This window comes from Macaca fascicularis, chromosome 19, assembly GCF_037993035.2.
Source record: "Macaca fascicularis isolate 582-1 chromosome 19, T2T-MFA8v1.1".
Lineage (NCBI taxonomy): Eukaryota > Metazoa > Chordata > Mammalia > Primates > Cercopithecidae > Macaca > Macaca fascicularis.
The window spans coordinates 5,078,632-5,099,146 of NC_088393.1; the positions used below are offsets into that span (position 1 = coordinate 5,078,632).

Here is a 20,515-nt window from a genome sequence, read left to right on the forward strand (position 1 = left end):
AAAAATTAGCTGGGTGTGGTGGCGTGCATCTGTAGTCCCAGCTACTTGGGAGGCTGAGGCAGGAGAATCGCTTGAACCTGGGAGGTGGAGGTTGCAGTGAGCCAAGATCTTGCCATTGCACTCCAGTCTGGGTAACAGAGCAAGACTCCGTCCCAAAAAAAAAGAAAAGAAAAAAAAAGAAAAAATAATAATATGGGAGGGAGGTGGTAACGTTGGTAACAGGTGCATCTTAGAAAGAGCCCTCTGGGGCAACGGTGGAAGACCGACAGGGTGGGGCATGAGTTTGGAGGCCTGAGACCCATTGCGACGGCCAGGATTCGGGTGCAAGAGGCTGGAGGTGTGGCTCAGGGTTTTGGAAGCCAGGGGACGGGCAAAAGCCAAAGAGAATGTGTGTAAGGACTTGGGGAAATAAACTGAGGCCGGTTTGGGCCATGCTGCGTCTGGAGGCCTTGGGGATGCCGGTTGTTGGCTGGACAGTCAGGGTGGGGCCCCTAAAGGGTGCCTGGGCTGAACAATAATAATGATAATAACAATAGTTCACATGTACCCAGCTCTTGCTCTATGTTAAGTCTTCTTCCTGAGAACATTCCCGAGCACCCTGGAGAGCCTCCCGAGCACCCCTACTGTCCAGTTCCCACTTCCCGACTGCGGTCTGGGCAAAGCCACCCGTATTTGAGCCCATCCCACGGCGTCCCGGAGCTTTAGGAAGTCCCCATCCTGGACTTTCAGCCCTGCCAGGGACTGAGGGAAATCCCAGCGCTCAGGCTTGGGGACGAAGGTCCCAGGACAGGGTCGAGGACGAATTTCCCCAAACAAGGTAGGTGACAAAGGCCGGGGATACACTGATCCGGCGCGCAACCAGCCCGGCCCCGCCCCCTGCTCCGCCCAAGGGTATGGAGGGCTGGACTTGGCTGGCCTTATACCCGGAGCTGATTGGCTGGTAAGTCCGGTCCCTGCCTCTGATGGTTTGCGCTCTGAACTAAGGGTTTCTGCTGATTGGCTTATGTGGACGTCTGCCCATTGGTCAAATCCGAGTTGGTGTAATCAGAAAGTTAATACGGATTGGTTGGTGCGGGAATGCAGCAGCTTGTTATCGATTGGTTGAGGGTGAAATAAATGGGACTCTTATCATTGGCTGGCCGGCTCCGCTACGGTCCAATCACGGAATCAGTCGAGGGCCGCCCAGGAGGGTGGGAGTTAATTCTTTAGCAACTGAGGCCGGCTGGAGCATTTTGACTCCACCTGCGTCTGCGCGAGGCTGTTGCCTATTGGAGTCCGCATTGTTCCCACGGACCTCAGTTTCTCCCCTGGCCCTAAAGACCGAGGCCTCTGAGTTTCTCAAGTGTGGTGGCCGCAGGCCTCAGCTTCTCCTCTCCTTGCAGCAGGCTGGGCCACTCGCGCACCCGCCCCAGGCTTCCACCTTGCAACCTCTTTTTTTTTTTTTTTTTTTTTTTTTTTTTTTTTTTTTTTTTTTTTTTTGAGACGGAGTCTCACGCTGTTGCCCAGGCTGGAGTGCAGTGGCGCGATCTCGGCTCACTGCAAGCTCCGCCTCCCGGGTTCCCGCCATTCTCCTGCCTCAGCCTCCTGAGTAGCTGGGACTACAGGCGCTCGCCACCGCGCCCGGCTAATTTTTTGTATTTTTAGTAGAGACGGGGTTTCACTGTGGTCTCGATCTCCTGACCTTGTGATCCGCCCGCCTCGGCCTCCCAAAGCAACCTCTATCCCTGGACAGCGAGGCCTCAGTTTTCCCATTAGCACCAATGAGCTCCCGGTCACCACCCTGTCCCCATGGAGCGGTGCTTCAAGCCTCAGTTTGCCGAATGTTCCCGGAGGGCTGAGTTCCCGGTCTCTCCCGCGTGGACAGCCCGGAGGCCTCAGTTTCCCCGCCCACCCCAGCGCACCGACTCCTTCCCCCGACCCCGGCGCCGGCCAATGGTTGGGGCCCCCCTCCCCTCTCCGAGGCGGGGCCGCGTCACGTGCCGGGAAGCCGGAGTCTGGGGCTCCGGGCGCGGGGAGGCGCGGCCATGGCAGGTACGGCGGGCCCGGCGGGGCGGAGGCGCGGGGCGCGGGGCTGCAGCTGCTGGGGGCGCGCGGCCTCCCTGCAGCCTCTCGCTGTCCGCAGCTCCGGAGCCGCTGTCCCCGGCGGGCGGCGCGGGCGAGGAGGCGCCGGAGGAGGACGAGGACGAGGCGGAGGCCGAGGACCCCGAGCGGCCGAATGCGGGAGCGGGCGGCGGACGCAGTGGCGGTGGCGGCGGCAGTAGCGGCAGCGGAGGAGGCGGCGGCGGGGCCGGGGCGGGGGGCTGTGGCGGGCCGGGGGGCGCGTTCACCAGGCGCGCGGTCACGCTGCGGGTTCTCCTCAAAGACGCGCTGCTGGAGCCCGGCGCCGGGGTGCTGTCCATCTACTACCTGGTGAGCACCCCGCCTCCCTCGTCCCTTCGCGGCTCGGGCAAGAAGAGGAAACTGAGGCCCGGGGCTCCCTTGCTGCAGGACAAGCCGCAGTGTAGGGAGGGGAAACTGAGGCCCGGAGCGTCCCTGCTGAGGGACGAGCCCCGGTGTGGGGAGGGGAAACTGAGGCCCAGAGCTCCCTTGGCTGCAGGAAGAGCCCCGGTGTGAGGAGGGGGAGACTGAGGCCTGGAGCTCCCTTGCTTTAGGACAAGCCCCAGTGTGGGGAGGGAAAACAGGCCCGGAGCTCTTTTCCTGCAGGAGGAGCTCCTGTGGAGGGGACACTGAGGCCCGGAGCTCTTGTTGCAGGACAAGCCCCATGTGGCGAGGGGAATCTGAGGCACAGATGGGTCCTTCTGATTGGGAGGACGTAGATTTCCAAACACCCCATCCCACAAAGGAGAAACTGAGGCTCAGAAAGGAGCCGCCACCCGCCCAGGGTCAGATGGGCAACACCCCCCGGCCTTCTTGCAGTTTCCCAGCCGTAAAATGGAATATTTCCCCACCATGGGAAAATTAGGGGAGGGTTAAATGAATGAAGCCTTTAGCAGACGCCTGCCACCTGCTAAGCGCTTTCTTTGTGGTCGGTATTACTTTTTTTTTTTTTTTTTTTTTTTTTTTTTTTTTTTTTTGAGACAGAGTCTCGCTCTGTGGCCCAGGCTGGAGTGCAGTGGCGCTATCGCGGCTCACTGCAAGCTCTGCCTCCCAGTTCAAGCGATTCTTCTGCCGCAGCCTCCCGAGTAGCTGGGACTACAGGTATGCGCCACCACGCCTGGCTCACTTTTTTTTTTTTTGTAGTTTTAGTAGAGACAGGGTTTCACTATATTGGCCAGGTTGGTCTCGAACTCCTGACCTCGTGGTCCGCCCGCCTCAGCCTCCCAAAGTGCTGGGATTACAGGCTTGAGCCACCACACCTGGCTTTTTTTTTTTTTTTTTTTTTTTTTTTTTGAGATGGAGTCTCAGACTGTTGCCCAGCCTGGAGTGCAGTAGCATGATCTTGGCTCACTGCAACCTCCACCTCCCAGTTCAAGCAATTCTCCTGCCTTAGCCTCTTGAGTAGCTGGGATTACAGGCACCTGCCACCACGCCTGGCTAATTTTTATATTTTTACTTGAGACGGGGTTTCACCATGTTGGCCAGGCTGGTCTCAAAACTCCTGACCTCAGGTGATCTGCCCGCCTCAGCCTTCCAAAATGCTGGGATTACAGGCGTAAGCCATGGCGCCCGGCCCTGTGTTATTACTATTACTGCTATCATTATTGTTTGTGAATGGGAGCACGTTGTTCACCTTGTGAATGGGAGTTTCTGAATTGAGCAACTGCTGAGTGTGTTGCATCCTAGAGACACAGCAGTGATCAAGACAGACCCTGTCCCCGATCTTAGGGGTTTGTTGGTCCTGGTGGGCGGGGTGCAGGTACCTGCTGGCAGCTTCGTGCAGGCCGATCAGGTGTGTGGAACTGGAGTCCCAGGCACTGAGGAGGCCCTGCAGCCGTCCTGGGAGGCGTTCCTGAAAGTCCTGTAAAGGGATGCCTCAGGGAGTGTGGGGCTGGGGAGGACCCCTGGGAGAGAGGGCATGGTGGATGTTGGTCCCAGGCCCAGCCAGCTGACTGTCACTGCAGGGGAAGAAGTTCCTGGGCGACCTGCAGCCGGACGGAAGGATCATGTGGCAGGAGACTGGGCAGATCTTCAACTCACCCAGCGCCTGGGCCACCCACTGCAAGAAGCTGGTGAACCCTGCCAAGAAGTCGGGCTGTGGCTGGGCCTCTGTCAAGTACAAAGGCCAGAAACTGGACAAGTACAAGGCCACCTGGCTCCGGCTGCACCAGCTGCACACGCCTGCCACTGCTGCTGATGAGGTATGTGCTGCAGCCTCCTCCAGGAAGCCGCCCAGGTCACTGTGGAATGAGGGGTGCCCAGCCTGACACAGCTGTCTCAGGAGGAGGTATTATAGTAATATATACAAACATGGATGGAGCCCTTACCATGTGACATGCCTCTTCCATCCCTCCAAGACTGGGGTGGAGAGAGGGGACATGGGAGCTTGGGCTTTGAGGGATGAGCAGGAGTTTTTCAGAGCAACTTGAAGGGAAGGGCTTTCTTTTCTTTTCTTTTTTTTTTTTTTTGAGACTGAGTCTCACTCTTGCCCAGGCTGGAGTGCAGTGACGTGATCTTGCCTCACTGCAAGCTCTGCCTCCTGGGTTCACGCCATTCTCCTGCCTCAGCCTCCTGAGTAGCTGGGACTATAGGCGCCCGCCACCACCCCCGGCTAGGGAAGAGCTTTCTAGAAGGATGGAATGGCATATGCAAAGTCACGTAGGCAAGAAGACAGACATGCTGGTGTCGTGGGTGGCTGAGGGGGCTGGAAATGTTGGCAGGGACCAGAGGGGCCCTGGGGAACTTCAAATGCTATAATAATAGATGTTCTTTGAGTGTTCACCAGCTGGGTGAACTTGGCCAAGAACCCTTTGTGTACCTTAGTTTTTTTCTTTTTCTTTTTTTTTTTTTTTTTTTGAGACAGGGTCTTCACTCTGTGGCCCAGGCTGGAGTGCAGCGCCCCCATCTCGGCTCACTGCAGCCTTCACCTCCTGGGCTCACGCAATCCTCCCACCTCAGCCTTCCTTGTAGCTGGACTACAGACATCCGCCAACACACCTGGCTAATTTTTGGATTTTTAGCAGAGATGAGGTTTCACCTAGGAGTTTGCCTAGGCTGGTCTCAAACTCCTGGCCTCCAGCGATCCTCCCACCTGGGCTTCCCAAACTCTTGGGATTATAGGCGTGAGCTACTGCACTGGCCAATGTTTTTTATTCCTTATGTGAAATGGAGATGATAGGCCAGGTGCAGTGGCTCACGCCTGTAATCCCAGCACTTTGGGAGGCCGAAGCAGGCAGATTACAAGGTGAAGAGATCGAGACCATCCTGGCCAACATGGTGAAACCTCATCTCTACTAAAAATACAAAAATTAGCCAGGTGTGGTAGTGCGCGCCTGTAGTCCCAGCTACTTGGGAGGCTGAGGCAGAGGGATCGCTTGAACTTGCTAGGTGGAGGTTGCAGTGAGCCGAGATCACGCCACTGCATTCCAGTCTGGCGACAGAGTGAGACTCCATCTCAAAAATAAACAAAACCCCAAAATGGAGATGTGAATAATGCCCATGTGTGAAATCTGTAGGGCAGGCAGGAAACTGAGGCAGGAGCAGATGCTGTAGTCTTGTGGCAAAATCTTGTTTCTTTTTCTGTGTTTGCTCTTATGGCTTTCAACTGATTGGATGAAGCCCACCCGTAGTATCAGGAGTAACGTCCTTTCTTCTTTTCGTACATGCTTTTATAAACTTTTTATGTATGAAGTTTATTGCATGAAGGCGTTAACACTAGTCCCCGTTAAAAGCAGACCACAGCCGGGCGCGGTGGCTCACGCCTGTAATCCCAGCACTTTGGGAGGCTGAGGCGGGCGGATCACAAGGTCAGCAGATCGAGACCATCCTGGCTAACACGGTGAAACCCCGTCTCTACTAAAAATACAAAAAATTAGCCAGGCGTGGTGGCGGGCGCCTATAGTCCCAGCTGCTCAGGAGACTGAGGCAGGAGAATGGCGTGAACCCGGGAGGCGGAGCTTGCAGTGAGCCGAGATCGCGCCACTGTACTCCAGCCTGGGCGACAGAGCAAGACTCCGTCTCAAAAAAAACAAAAAAACAAACAAAAAAAAGCAGACCAAAACTGCTTACCTTATACAAGCTGTGAGGTTTTTAAACTTGTGACAAAGGACAGAAAGGAAATTCTACTCATTGCAAGGCAATCCTCACTTAAGCTTCAGTGAGCCACAAGCACTTAAAACCCATGAACCTGCCCGGCGCAGTGGCAAAAAACCCCTGACCCTCGACATGATCCTGCTCACTGCAACCTCTGCCTCCCGGGTTGGTTCAAATGATTCTCCTGCCTCAGTCTCCCGAGTAGCTGGGATTACAGGTGCCCACCACCACACCCGGTTAATTTTTTTTTTTTTTTTTTTTTTGAGACGGAGTCTCACTCTGTCGCCCAGGCTGGAGTGCAGTGGCCAGATCTCAGCTCACTGCAAGCTCCGCCTCCCGGGTTTACGCCATTCTCCTGCCTCAGCCTCCCGAGTAGCTGGGACTACAGGCGCCCGCCACCTCGCCCGGCTAGTTTTTTGTATTTTTTTGGTAGAGACGGGGTTTCACCGTGTTAGCCAGGATGGTCTCGATCTCCTGACCTCATGATCTGCCTGTCTCGGCCTCCCAAAGTGCTGGGATTACAGGCTTGAGCCATCGCGCCCGGCCAAATTTTTATATTTTTAGTAGAGATAGGGTTTCACCATGTTGGCCAGACTGGTATCGAACTCCTGACATCAGGGGATCCGCCCGCCTCGGCCTCCCAAAATGCTGGGATTACAGGCGTGAGCCACCAAGCCCAGCTGACTTATCCATATTCTGGATGCTCAATTACAGCATCATTGCAGGCGGGCAAATTGCAAATTTCTTTTCTTTTTTTTTTTTTCGAGACGGAGTCTCGCTCTGTTGCCCAGGCTGGAGTGCAATGGTGCAGTCTTGGCTCACTGCAACCTCTGCCTCCCAGGTTCAAGTGATTCTCCTGCCTGAGCCTCTTGAGTAGCTGGGATTACAGGCACCCACCACCACGCCCGGCTACTTTTTGTATTTTTAGTAGAGATGGGGTTTCACCATGTTGGTCTGGCTGTTCCCAAACTCCTGACCTTGTGATCCGCCCCCCTCAGCCTCCCAAAGTGCTGGGATTATAGGCGTGAGACATCGCACCCGACCTAAATTTCTTCTTAAACACCTTCACTAGTTTCTTTTTATCATAATCGTCTCTGATCTCTTGGACAGTAGTAAGGGTTTTCCTTCTGTTTCTCTGTTGAATTCTCTTTTTTTTTTTTTGAGATGGAGTCTCGCTGTGTCACCCAGGCTGGAGTGCAGTGTCGTGATCTTGGCTCACTGCAGCTTCTGCCTCCTGGGTTCATGCCATTCTCCACCTCAGCCTCCCAAGTAGCTGGAATTATAGGTGCCCGCCACCAGGCCTGGCTAATTTTTTTATTTTTATTTTTATTTTATTATTTATTTATTTATTTATTTATTTTTGAGACGGAGTCTCGCTCTGTCGCCCAGACTGGAGTGCAGTGGCCGGATCTCAGCTCACTGCAAGCTCCGCCTCCCAGGTTTACGCCGTTCTCCTGCCTCAGCCTCCCGAGTAGCTGGGACTACAGGCGCCCGCCACCTCGCCCAGCTAGTGTTTTTTTTTTGTATTTTTTAGTAGAGACGGGGTTTCACCGTGTTAGCTAGGATGGTCTCGATCTCCTGACCTCGTGATCCACCCGTCTCGGCCTCCCAAAGTGCTGGGATTACAGGCTTGAGCCACCGCGCCTGGCTAATTTTTTTATTTTTTGTAGAGACGGGGTTTCACCATTTTGGCCAGGCTGGTCTTGAACTCCTGACCTCGTGATCCACCTGCCTCAGCCTCCCAAACTGCTGGGATTACAGGCGTGAGCCACCGTGCCTGGACTCTGTTGAATTCTTATATGGATACAATCCTCAGTGCCAGCAGGAAGCAGGTCATCACTGTTACTTGCATCAGCAAAGGGGTCGAAAGAGTGGAGGTTCTGGATAGTGGACGAAAGATACAATTCCGTTTTTGAGATGGAGTCTCGCTCTGTCATCCAGGCTGGAGTGCAGTGCCGTGGTCTTGGCTCACTGCAACCTCCCATTCACGGGTTCACACAATTCTGCCTCAGCCTCCCCAGTAACTGGGACTACAAGCGTGCGCCCCCACACCCAGCTAATTTTTGTATTTTTAGTAGAGATGGGGTTTCACCATGTTGGTCAGGCTGGGCTTGAACTCCTGACCTCAAGTGATCCACCCGCTTTGGTATCCCAAAGTGCAAGGATTACAGGCATGAGCCACCACAACCAGCCACAATTCCTTTTCCTTGGTGGGAACGGCCTGTGGAAGGCATTGGTGGTGGGAGAAGGTGGGTGGTATGGATGGAGCAGTGGGAAGTGAGGGTGTTCAAGGTGAAGCTGCAAAGTCCTTAGTGGCTCAGTGACTGGGTCTCTTTTCTTTTCTTTACTTTTCTTTTATTTTCTTTATTTTATTTTATTTTTTTGAGATGGAGTTTCGCTCGTTGCCCAGGTTGGAGTGCAATGGCGCGATCTTGGCTCATCGCAACCTCTGCCTCTTGGGTTTAGGCCATTCTTCTGCCTCAACCTCCCGAGTAGCTGGGATTACAGGCTCCCACCACCATGCCCAGCTAATTTTGTATTTTTAGTAGAGACGGGGTTTCTCCATGTTGGTCAGGCTGGGCTTGAACTCCTGACCTCAGGTGGTCCGCCCACCTCTGCCTCCCAAAGTGCTGGGATTACAGGTGTGAGCCGCCAAGACCGGCTGGGTCTGTTTTCGTAAATTTTTTTTTTTTTTGAGACAGTCTCACTCTGTTGCCCTGGCTGGAGTGCAGTGGTGTGATCTCGGCTCACTGCAGCCTCCACCTCCTGGGTTCAAGCGATTTCCTGTCAGCCTCCTGAGTAGCTGGGATTACAGATGTCCACTACCACACCCAGCTAATTTTTGTATCTTTAGTAGAGATGGGGTTTCACCATGTTGGCCAGGCTGGTCTCAAACTCCTGACCTCAGGTGATCCACCCGCCTCTGCCTCCCAAAGTGCTGGGATTGCAGGCGTGAGCCGTGGAGCCTGGTCAAGAGCAATGTCCTTTCTGAAAGTCACCTTACTGTAGAAGTGAATCACATGTAACAAATGCCATCGAAGTAATGCCTAGATCAGTGTTCCATTAAATTACCAGGCACTGTTGCCTAGCTAAGTTGACACAGGAAACTATTCTTTCAGTATGTATTCAGTAAGCGCCAACTGTGCGCAAGCCCTGTTTTAAGCACTGTACATAAAGCAGAGGGCAAAGAAGTAAAAAACCCCTCTTTGGGTGGTGTTGTGGGGGAAGAAGGTAGTCAGGGGAGGCTTCACTGAGAAGGTGACATTTGAACAGAGAACTGAAGGTGGGGAGGGAGGGAGGGAGCTATGATGACTTCTGGGAAACAGCCCCTGCAAAGGCCCTGGGTCACGACTCTGCCTGGTGTGTTGGAGGAACAGTGACGACCTTGTGTGGCTGGAGCCGAGTGAGTAAGGGGGAGAGAAGGAGGTGGGGAGGATGGGAAGGGGACAGGGCCGGTCATGCAGGTCCTTGTGGGTCATGGGGAGAACTTGGGCTTTGACCTGGAGGAAGGTGGGAGCCATGGAATGATGCAGGCAGAGGAAGGACAGGATCTGACTGAGGTGCTCACAGGTGTTCTCTGGTGGCTGCTGCGGGGACTAGACTGTCGGGGGTGAGGGTGGGATCTAGGGACTAGGACAGAGGTGAGGGAGCTGGTCCAGGTAAGGGATGATGGAGTGGCCCAGGCCAGCCATGAAGCAGGGAAAAAGTGGGCAGGTTCCAGGTATTTTTGGAAGTGTATCCGCCAGGTTTACTGATAGATCAGATGCTGGAGTCCTGAGCAAGTGGGTGGATGGAGCTGCCAAACTGGGGCCCAGCATGGCTGTGTTGAGTGTGACCCTGTGAGGCCCCACATGGAGACATGGAGAGGCAGCTGGGCCCTGAGTCTGGAGCCGGGCGAGGCCTGGGCTGGAGACAGGACCCTGGGCAACATTGGGTGTAGACAGGATTTGGAGCCCTGAGAGGGCACGAGGCCACCTGGGAGGGGTGTGGAGGGAGGAGGCCTGAAAACCCAGCCTGGGGCCAGCAACAGGGAGAGGGGAGGTGAGAGGGAGCCAGGCGAGCATGGGATCCGGGGGTCATGTGAGGACCATGTCCCTGTAGGTAGTAGGATGCGCTGGGTCGGATGCTGCCGAGAAGGTGACGAGGACAGGAACTGAGATGTGACCCAGAGAGGTCACCTCCACAAGGGTGGTTTAGGACAGAACCGGAGGAGAGGTTATTTTTAATTTTTATTGTTTTAGACAAGAGTCTCGCTCCATCACCCAGGCTAGAGTGCAATGGTGTGATCTGAGCTCACTGCAACCTCCGCCTCCTGGGTTCAAGTGATCCTCCTGCCTCAGCCTCCTGAGTAGATGGGATTGCAGGTGTGCACCACCACGCTTGACTAATTTTTGTATTTTTAATAGAGATAGGGCTTCACCATGTTGGCCAGGCTGGTCTCGAACTTCTGACCTCAAGTGATCCACCAACCTCAGCCTCCCAAAGTGCTGGGATTACAGACGTGAGCCACCATGCCCGGCTGGGAGGAAAGGTTACTGAAAGACATTAAAATCATCTATGTATGGTGCTAGCTCGCTCAGTGAACGGAGCATCTGTGTGTATGCTAAATGATTTGTGCGCATGATTTCATTTCACCCTGATGAAATGACCCCATGGGGTCATTCATGGGGTCAGAGGTCATTATGCCCTTTTACAGATAAGAACAGAGTTGGCGGCCGGGCTCACACCTGTAATGCCAGCACTTTGGGAGGCCGAGGCGGGTGGGTCACTTGAGGTCAGGAGTTTGAGACCAGCCTGGCCAACAGGGCAAAACCTCATCTCTACTAAAAAGACAAAAATTAGCCAGGCGTGGTGGTGGACAACTGTACTCCCAGCTACTCAGGAGGCTGAGGCAGGAGAATGGCTTGAGCCCGGGAGGCAGAGGTTGCAGTGGGCCAAGATCATGCCACTGCACTCCAGGCTGGGTGACAGAGTGAGACCCTGTCTCAAAAAAAAAAAGGAAAGAAAGAAAGAGTTCAGAGAGTTTAAATCCATTTATGCCTGAGGTTGCAATTCTTTGAATTTTTGCAATCAGACCTTGGCGAAGACTTTGAGCAGTTAGATGTAAATAGCTCCCATATGCTTGGCGTTCCAATAATGGAACACTAGGCATAAATGCGGTGCTCACCCTAGGTTGCAGGGCTTGTATTATAAAATGCGAGGTCAGGCCGGGCGCAGTGGCTCACGCCTGTAATCCCAGCACTTTGGGAGGCCGAGGCGGGCGAATCACGAGGTCAGGAGATCGAGACCATCCTGGCTAACATGGTGAAACCCCGTCTCTAGTAAAACTAAAAAAAAAAACTAGCCGGGCGTGGTGGCGGCCGCCTATGGTCCCAGCTACTCGGGAGGCTGAGGCAGGAGAATGGCGTGAACCCGGGAGGCGGAGCTTGCAGTGAGCCGAGATCGCGCCACTGCACTCCAGCCTGGGTGACAGAGCGAGACTCTGTCTCAAAAAAAAAAAAATGCGCGGTCAGCCGGGTGTGGTGGCTCATGCCTGTAGTCCCAGCACTTTGGGAGGCCGAGGTGGGCGGATCACTTGAGGTCGGGAGTTCGAGACCCGTCTGACCAACATGGAGAAATCCTATCTCTACATACAAAATTAGCCAGGCGTGGTGGCGAGTGCCTGTAATCCCAGCTACTCCAGAGGCTGAGGCAGGAGAATGGTGTGAACCCGGGAGGCGGAGCTTGCAGTGAGCTGAGATCGCACCACTGTACTCCAGCCTGGGCGACAGAGTGAGACTCCGTCTCAAAAATAAATACATAAATTACAAATATATAAATGAGTAAAATGTGAGGTCTTAGCTTAAGACCTTCTCTGCTCCCTCCCTCCCTCTAGTGGTCAGCTGGGGCAATGGCACCTACGGCTTAGGCCGAAGGGCTGGGGTGGGACTTAGTAGGGAGAGTAGGGGGCACCCAGCCAAGGGTCCCACAACTGTCCCTGACCCCTAACCCCTCCAGAGCCCAGCCAGTGAAGGGGAGGAGGAGGAGTTGCTGATGGAAGAGGAGGAGGAGGACGTTCTGGCGGGGGTCTCAGCAGAGGACAAGAGTCGGAGACCACCAGGGAAGAACCCTTCAGAGCCTGCCCACCCGGGTGAGAGGCGTGGGTAGGGGAAGCAGGCTGGGGGGCGGGTACAGCTCGGGTTGGGGAGGAGGCTGGGGAGAGGTTGGGCCTTGATCTTTCCCTAGGACCCCCAAGATGGCGACATGGAGAGGCAGCTGGGCCGTGAGTCTGGAACCCGGCGAGGCCTGGGCTGGAGACAGTCCCACTGCCCAATTTCACTGGCTGCCTGACTTCTCAAGCTCAAGTGCTGGATTTTATTTTATTTTATTATATGTATGTATTTATTTTTTTTGTGATGGAGTCTCTCTCTGTCGCCCAGGCTGGAGTGCAGTGGCGCAATCTCGGCTCACTGCAACCTCTACCTCCCGGATTCAAGCGATTCTCCTGCCTTAGTCTCCCAAGTAGCCGGGACTATATAGGTGCACGCCACCACGCCTGGCTAACTTTTGTATTTTTAGTAGAGACGGGGTTTCACAATGATGTCCAGGCTGGTCTTGAACTCCTGAACACAGGTGATCCACCTGCCTCGACCTCCCAGAGTGCTGGGATTGCAGGCATGAGCCACTGTACCTCTCTTTTTTGAGACAGGGTTTTGCTGTCCCCCAGGCAGAGTACAATGATGCAATCATGGCTAACTGCAGCCTCGACCTCCTGGGTTCAAGTGATCCTTTCACCTCAGCCTCCTGAGTAACTGGGACCACAGGCGTGCGCCACCACACCCGGCTAATTTTTTTTTTTTTTTTTTCTTTTTTTTTGAGACGGAGTCTCACTCTGTCGCCCAGGCTGGAGTGCAGTGGCCGGATCTCAGCTCACTGCAAGCTCCGCTTCCCGGGTTTACGCCATTCTCCTGCCTCAGCCTCCCGAGTAGCTGGGACTACAGGCGCCCGCTACCTCGCCCGGCTAGTTTTTTTGTATTTTTTAGTAGGGACGGGGTTTCACTGTGTTAGCCAGGATGGTCTCGATCTCCTGACCTCGTGATCCGCCCGTCTCGGCCTCCCAATATGCCAAGATTACAGGCTTGAGCCACCGCGCCCGGCCATTTTTTTTTGTTTTGAGATGGAGTCTCACTCTGTCACCCAGGCTGGAGTGCAGTGGCACAATCTCGGCTCACTGCAAGCTCAGCCTCCCGGGTTCACCCCATTCTCCTGCCTCAGCCTCCCGAATAGCTGGGACTACAGATGCCCGCCACCACGCCCGGCTAGTTTTTTGTATTTTTAGTATAGATGGGGTTTCACCATGTTAGCCAGGATGGTATCCATCTCCTGACCTCGTGATCCGCCCTCCTCGGCCTCCTAAAGTGCTGGGATTACAGGCGTGAGCCAACACGCCCAGCCTGTATTTTTTTTTTTCAGAGAGCTCATCATCTTGTCCAGGCTGGTCTTGAACTCCTGGACTTGAGCAATCCTCCCACCTCAGCTTTCAAGTGAAAAAAAATTTCTTTTTTGTAGACAAGAGTCTTACTCTGTAACCCAGGCTGGAGTGCAGTGGTGTGATCACAGCTCACTGCAGCCTCAACCTCCCATGCTCAAGCGATCCTCCTGCTTCAGCACTGGGATTATAGGCATGCACCACCACACCCAGTGGCCACCTAGTTTGTTCCAACTTGGGCTGGGGAGGGACTGACCCTGCCTTTTTCTCCTCCCAGAGGCCACAACCCCAGGGAAGCGGGTGGACAGCAAGATCCGGGTCCCGGTCCGCTACTGCATGCTGGGCAGCCGCGACTCGGCCAGGTCAGACTCACCTCAAGCTCTGCCCGTGCCCCAGCTCACCTGGATCTCTTGCTGGTCTGAGGGTAGCAAGGGCAGGGATGGGGGGTGGGACAGAGCCTCAGATCCTCAGAGCTGTGGGGTGGGGGGAGTCAGCGTGGGGGTGAGGGAAGAGCCTGGGGGTTCCTGAGACTATGTGACCCTCCTGGCCCCTACAGGAACCCCCACACCCTGGTGGAAGTAACATCCTTTGCAGCCATCAACAAGTTCCAGCCGTTCAATGTGGCTGTTTCCAGCAACGTGCTGTTCCTGCTGGTGTGTGGCCCACCTTGTCCAGGGGCAAGGGGTTCCCAGGCCTGGGCAGGGGCCTGGGGAGCCCAGTCAGTGGGCAGCGGGTAGGGCTCCCCTGCGTATCAGCTCCATGAGACCTGGGACCTTGTCTGCTTTGTTTGCTACTGGTACACTGTGGGTGCTCAATAAATGCATGAAGGAGGGTGCATGGCCAGGCGCGGTGGCTCACACCTATAATCCCAGCACTTTGGGAAGCTGAGGCAGCCGGTCACCTGAACTCAGGAGTTCGAGACCAGCCTGAGCAACACTGAAACCCCATCTCTACTAAACATACAAAACTTGGCTGGGCGTGGTGGTGCATGCCTGTAATCCCAGCTACCTGGGAGGCTGAGACAGGAGAATCGCTTGAACTGGGGAGGTGGAGTTTGTGGTGAGCTGAGATCGTGCCACTGCCCTCCAACCTGGGTGACAGAGCAAAACTCAAGTCTCAAAAAAGGAGAATGAGGGCACAGGCTGGCTCCAGCATTGGGGCAGGGCCACAGCCTGAGCCAGTCTTCTGCTGTTGCTCCCTTCCCCAGGACTTCCACAGCCACCTGACGCGGAGTGAGGTCGTGGGTTACCTGGGGGGCCGCTGGGACATCAACAGCCAGAGTGGGTATCCAGGGCCAGGTGGGCAGGGGGCGTTGGGGGACCGGGGTCACGGGGTCACAGCTGCCCCTCTCCACAGTGCTGACGGTGCTCAGAGCCTTCCCTTGTCGGAGTCGGCTTGGGGATGCAGAGACTGCAGCTGCCATCGAAGAGGAGGTGAGGGGCTGCCTGGGAGGTGGCATTCTGGGGAGGGTTGGGAAGGGACATAGCTGTCCTGGCAACTGCCCAGTGGTTGGCAGTGTCAACACCCAGCAAGTGTGCAGGTGAGTATGCCTGCCTCTGAGCCTGGGACCCCACGGTGAAGGGTGAAGAACACTGCTTTTTTTTTGTTGTTTTGTTGTTTGAGACGGAGTCTTGCTCTGTTACTGAGGCTGGAGTGCAGTGGCGCGATCTCGGCTCACTGCCACCTGCACCTCCTGGGCTCAGGCAATTCTCCTGCCTCAGCCTCCCAAGTAGCTGGGACTACAGGCGCGTGGCACCACACTTGGCTAATTTTTTGTATTTTTAGTAGAGACAGGGTTTCACCATGTTGGTCAGGATGGTCTTGATCTCTTTACCTCATGATCTACCCACCTTGGCCTCCCAAAGTGTTGGGATTACAGGTGTGAGCCACTGCTCCCGGCCAGGATGGTCTCAATCTCTCGACCTTGTGATCTGTCCACCTCAGCCTCCCAAAGTGCTGGGATTAAAGGTGTGAGCCACTGCGCGCGGCCTTTTTTTTTTTTTTTTCCTTGAGACAGTCTCGCTCTGTTGCCCAGGATGGAGTGTAGGGTGTGATCTTGGCTCACTGCAACCTCCACCTTCTGGATTCAAGCGATTCTCCTGCTTCAGCCTCCTGAATACCTAGGATTACAGGTGTGCGCCACCATGACCAGCTAATTTTTGTATTTTTAGTTGAGACAGGGTATCACCATGTTAGCCAGGCTGGTCTCGAACTCCTGACCTTTGGTGATCCACCTGCATCAGCCTCCCAAAGTGCTGGGATTATAGGCGTGAGCCACCGCGCCCAGCCTAAGAGCACTGCTTTTGGATCTCCTAGCCCTGGTGCTGAAACCTCGCCAGCCCCCTCCCCTCTCAGAGCCTTGGTTTCCTTGTCTGTATAATGAGTGGCTTCGATGAAAGGTCATCGGATCCAGGCGTTCACACCTGGCATCCCATCACTTAGGGAGGCTGAGGCAGGAGGTTTGCTGGAGCCCAGGAGTTCGACACCAGCCTGGGGCCACAGCAAGACCCCGTCTCTACAAAAGATAAAAAAAATTAGCCAGGCATGGTGGTATGCTCCATCTATTTGAGAGGCTGAGGCAGGAGGATGGACTGAGTCCAGGAGGTTGAGGCTGCAGTGAGCTGAGATGGTGCCACTGCATTCCAGCCTGGGTGACAGAGCAAGTCCCTATATCTAAAAAAATAAAAAGTGAAGGGCTGCCAATATTGAATGCTCAGTGCCAGGCCTCATCTATTCAAGGCTACTTTAAGTGCCAGCTGCTATTCTTTTTTTTTCTCTCTTTTTTTTTTTGAGACGAAGTCTCGCTTTGTCACCCAGGCTGGAGTGCAGTGGCGTTGGCTCACTGCAAGCTCCGCCTCCCAGGTTTACACCATTCTCCTGCCTCAGCCTCTTGAGTAGCTGGGACTACAGGCGCCCGCCACCTCGCCCGGCTAGTTTTTTTGTATTTTTTAGTAGAGATGGGGTTTCACTGTGTTAGCCAGGATGGTCTCGATCTCCTGACCTCGTGATCCGCCCGTCTCGGCCTCCCAAAGTGCTGGGATTACAGGCGTGAGCCACCGCGTCCGGCCTTTTCCTTTTTTTGAGACACGATCTTGCTCTGTTGCCCAGGCTGGACTTCAGTGGCGTAATCACGGCTCACTGCAGCACCAACTGCCCAGGTTCAAGAGATCCTCCTGCCTCAGCCTCCACAGTAGCTGGGAGTACAGACACGTGCCACCACACCTGGCTAATTTTTGTATTTTTAGTAGAGAAGGGGTTTCTCCATGTTTGCCAGGCTGGTCTCAAACTCCTGACCTCAAGTGATCTGCCTACCTCAGCCTTCCAAAGTGCTGGGGTTACAGGCGTGAGCCACCATGCCCAGCCTATTTTTTTTTTTTTTTTTTGAGACGGAGTCTTGCTCTGTCACCCAGGCTGGAGTGCAGTGGCCGGATCTCAGCTCACTGCAAGCTCCGCCTCCCGGGTTTACGCCATTCTCCTGCCTCAGCCTCCTGAGTAGCTGGGACTACAGGCGCCCGCCACCGCGCCCGGCTAGTTTTTTTTTTGTATTTTTAGTAGAGACGGGGTTTCACCGTGTTAGCCAGGATGGTCTCGATCTCCTGACCTCGTGATCCGCCCGCCTCGGCCTCCCAAAGTGCTGGGATTACAGGCTTGAGCCACCGCGCCCGGCCCGCCCAGCCTATTTTTAACTATTTGTTGAGTGCTTACTGTGTGGTGACCATTATTCCGTAAGCTGGGCTACAGCAGTTAACAAAACGACTTCCATGTCCCAGCTTTGTGGCAGGGTGCGCCTTTTATATTAACAGATGTACTTGTTGGCTGTCTCTCCAGCTCCCACTGGACTCAGTGGTGATGGGGGCAGGGCCTGTCTTGGTCATCACTGTGTCCCCAGGCCTGATACACAGCAGGAGTTTATTCAGGGCTGGCTGGCTGCATGAGCTCACTAGAGCCATTCAGGTCCCTGTGCCCCCTGAGCTGCGCCTCTGTCCCCAGGTCTACCAGAGCCTGTTCCTGCGGGGCCTGTCCCTGGTGGGCTGGTACCACAGCCACCCGCACAGCCCGGCGCTGCCGTCTCTGCAAGACATCGATGCACAGATGGACTACCAGCTGCGGCTGCAGGGCTCCAGCAACGGCTTCCAGCCCTGCCTCGCCCTGCTCTGCTGTATGCCGGATGGGGCGGTGGGGGGAGCAAGGAGGGGGGATGCTGGGCCAGCCGAGCCTCCCAGGCCCAGCCCCTCTCTCCCTCTTCTCTGCCAGCCCCTTACTACTCTGGCAACCCAGGCCCCGAGTCCAAGATCTCACCTTTCTGGGTGATGCCTCCTCCCGAGGTAGGTGGGGCTGCTGGGAGAGCCTGGGGGGCCCAGGGACACTGGGGCATTTGGGTCACAACTAGGCAGGGGTCCCTGGTTCCGGGCTCCACTGGAGAGTTGGGGCCCCAGTTTCTCTGTCTGTGAAATGGGGACATGACTGCTGCCCTGCCGAGGCTTTGGTGAGGGCTTGGGCAGGGTACCTCCATGGGTAGCTGGCTGCTTGGCACAAAGAGGGCTCCCTTCCTGACCCAGCCTGGCTTCACTCCCCAAGCCTGCCCTGAAGTCAGAGGTCAGCCCTGGGAAGTCATTTCAGGGCGCTGGCTCTCTTCGGGGCCTCTCCCGGAGGGAAGATGCTACCCCGCCTCCCTAGTCCCACCGCCAGGTGCCGATCCCGGTGCAGAGCTGGGCCGAGGTGTGCACTCTCCCATTCCCAGCCCAGGCACTACCCGTTGTCCCCAGCTGCTATGGGCTGGGGGCTAGTGAGGCTTCTCTGACTGGTCTGTGTCCCTGCCAGCAAAGGCCCAGTGACTATGGCATCCCCATGGACGTGGAGATGGCCTACGTCCAGGACAGCTTCCTGACCAATGACATCCTTCACGAGATGGTGAGCTCGCTGCAGGGTGGGCAGGCGGGGGCTGGCAGTGCGCAGCTGGGCACACAAGATGGGCTGGTCTGCTTCCCACTGGTGGGCTTGGGAAGCTATGGCTGGTGGCGCCTTGGGGGCCTGGGTCAGGGCTTCTTCCATCACTCAGGACAGAGTCCCAGGCCCTTGCCAGGGCCCCAACTTCTGCTCTCCCTCACCTCCCCACCTGCTATTCTCCAAGGCGCTGGCCTCTTCTGCCAGGCTGTCCAGTAGAGAAACCCCAGGGACTTTGGGTGGTACCTGGATGAACACTTAACAATTATGTGTTCAATGTGCATTTAAAAACACTAAACTAAGCCAGACATAGTGGCTCACGGCTGTAATCCCAGCACTTTGGGTGGCTGAGGTGGAGAGACTAGTCTAGCCAACATGGCGAAACCCTGTCTCTACCAAGATAGAAAAACTAGCCCAGGAGTGGTGGCGGGTGCCTATAGTCCCAGCTACTTGGGAAGCTGAGGCAGGAGAATCGCTTGACCCCGGGAGGTGGAGGTTGCAGTGAGCCGAGATCGCACCACTGTACCTGTCTGGGCCACAGAGTGAGACTCCATCTCAAGGAAAAAACCCAACAAAACCCACACTAGTTCATCAAACCTGTGACCTCACAGGTGTCGCTGCTGGGGATGAGGCCGAACCAGGGGGCCATGTCAGGCCTGCGTGGTTCTGGAGAGCTGGGCTCAGTAGGTGCAGGTCCAGGTGGACCTCTCGTGGCAGCCACCTGGGCAACGCTGCTGCCTCCCCGATCTCTGTGGTTGCTTTCTTAGTGACTGGGCTCATGTCTCGGGGCTGCCTGAGACTGGAGCCCCAGGAGAGGGGCTGGTGCACCTCCGGCTGGGAGGGAGTCTGGGAGTCCATGCTCCCCTGTCCTGTAGATGCTGCTGGTGGAGTTCTACAAGGGTGCCCCTGACCTCGTGAGGCTCCAGGAACCCTGGAGCCAGGAGCACACCTACCTCGACAAGCTTAAGGTGAGCCCCAAGTCCCTGCAGGCCTCCTAACGAAGCTCCAGGAGGGGCCCCCGGGCAGCCTGAAAGGTGGCAGCAGTGAGCCCTGTGGGCCTCAGCGGCCCGGGACAGCCCAGCTGGCAGAGTGCTCCTGACCCTGGTCACCCCGCAGCCACCCCAGCAGGGTGCAGGCCAGGTTTGATTGGACTGTGGAGCTTTAAGCTCCTGCAGTGCTGGATGAGGTCCCAGCAGCGGGTTTGGGAGTGTTTCCCCTGCAGAGGGCCCAGGGTCCTGGCCACCCCTGAGTGTCTCAGGGTAGTAGTTCCTGGTCTCCCTCCACCTGGCATAGAAAGGGGCTCCTTCTGCTCAGCTCTCGGCTAGCTCTGGAGGCTGTGGTATCCCCATGGGTGTCTGGGACCCAGGCAGGGAGGGGCTGAGGTGGGGGCAGGATCGGGGGCGTGCAAGAAAGCCCCACCCCTCCACACAGCACCACTGCCCCCAGGAGCCAGGCCTCCGGTTACACACCGCCCCACTGGGCAACCAGCAGGCTGTGCTGCGGGACCCCAGCCCTATGCCTTGGTCTCGGGGGGGGGTCACTCAGGATGCTGGACTTGGACAGTAGACTGTGAGGTACCGGGCTGGCTAGGACCCCCGGGTGCAGCCTGAGGCCCAGCCCCCTTGTTTCAGATCTCCTTGGCCAGCAGGACGCCCAAGGACCAGAGCCTGTGCCACGTTCTGGAGCAGGTGTGCGGCATCCTTAAGCAGGGGAGCTGAGCCTCCCAGGGCAGGGTGGGCTCCAGTTGTCTGGAGGGTCCGGATGGGCTCAGGTAATAAAGAAATGGAAGCAGCAGCCAGCCACGCTGGTCTCCCCAAGGCTGGGGTGAGGGTGGCTGGGTGCCCAGGCTGGTACCATCACCCCAGCTTCCTCACTTCCAGGGCAGGGCATTAAACTCCAGGGCACCCCTCAGCC

The 20,515-nt window shown here is 55.9% G+C and overlaps 1 protein-coding gene across 3 annotated transcripts; it reads left to right on the forward strand.

Moving 5' to 3' along the window:
* Positions 1–1,992: 1,992 nt before the first annotated feature.
* Positions 1,993–20,395, forward strand: MPND (MPN domain containing). Of its 3 annotated transcripts, XM_005587562.4 has the most exons (13): positions 1,993–2,031; positions 2,123–2,409; positions 4,062–4,298; positions 12,187–12,319; positions 13,935–14,019; positions 14,214–14,310; positions 14,865–14,937; positions 15,014–15,090; positions 17,648–17,816; positions 17,912–17,982; positions 18,479–18,568; positions 19,477–19,569; positions 20,233–20,395. In XM_005587562.4, the coding sequence occupies exons 1-13, from the start codon at positions 2,025–2,027 to the stop codon at positions 20,317–20,319; spliced, it is 1,506 nt and encodes a 501-aa protein (XP_005587619.4). In that variant the 5' UTR covers positions 1,993–2,024; the 3' UTR covers positions 20,320–20,395. The 3 variants fall into 3 exon arrangements, with proteins under 3 accessions (XP_005587619.4, XP_005587620.3, XP_065392154.1); XM_005587563.4 differs by lacking the exons at positions 14,865–14,937; positions 15,014–15,090; XM_065536082.1 differs by lacking the exons at positions 18,479–18,568; positions 19,477–19,569; positions 20,233–20,395 and adding an exon at positions 18,236–18,432.
* Positions 20,396–20,515: the final 120 nt, after the last annotated feature.

Excerpts from the sequence above, each read along its gene's own strand:
- MPND (XM_005587562.4), top strand. Across the intron at positions 14,311-14,864 it reads GCAACGTGCTGTTCCTGCTG|GACTTCCACAGCCACCTGAC; the intron begins GTGTGTGGCCCA and ends TCCCTTCCCCAG. Across the intron at positions 19,570-20,232 it reads CCTACCTCGACAAGCTTAAG|ATCTCCTTGGCCAGCAGGAC; the intron begins GTGAGCCCCAAG and ends CCCTTGTTTCAG.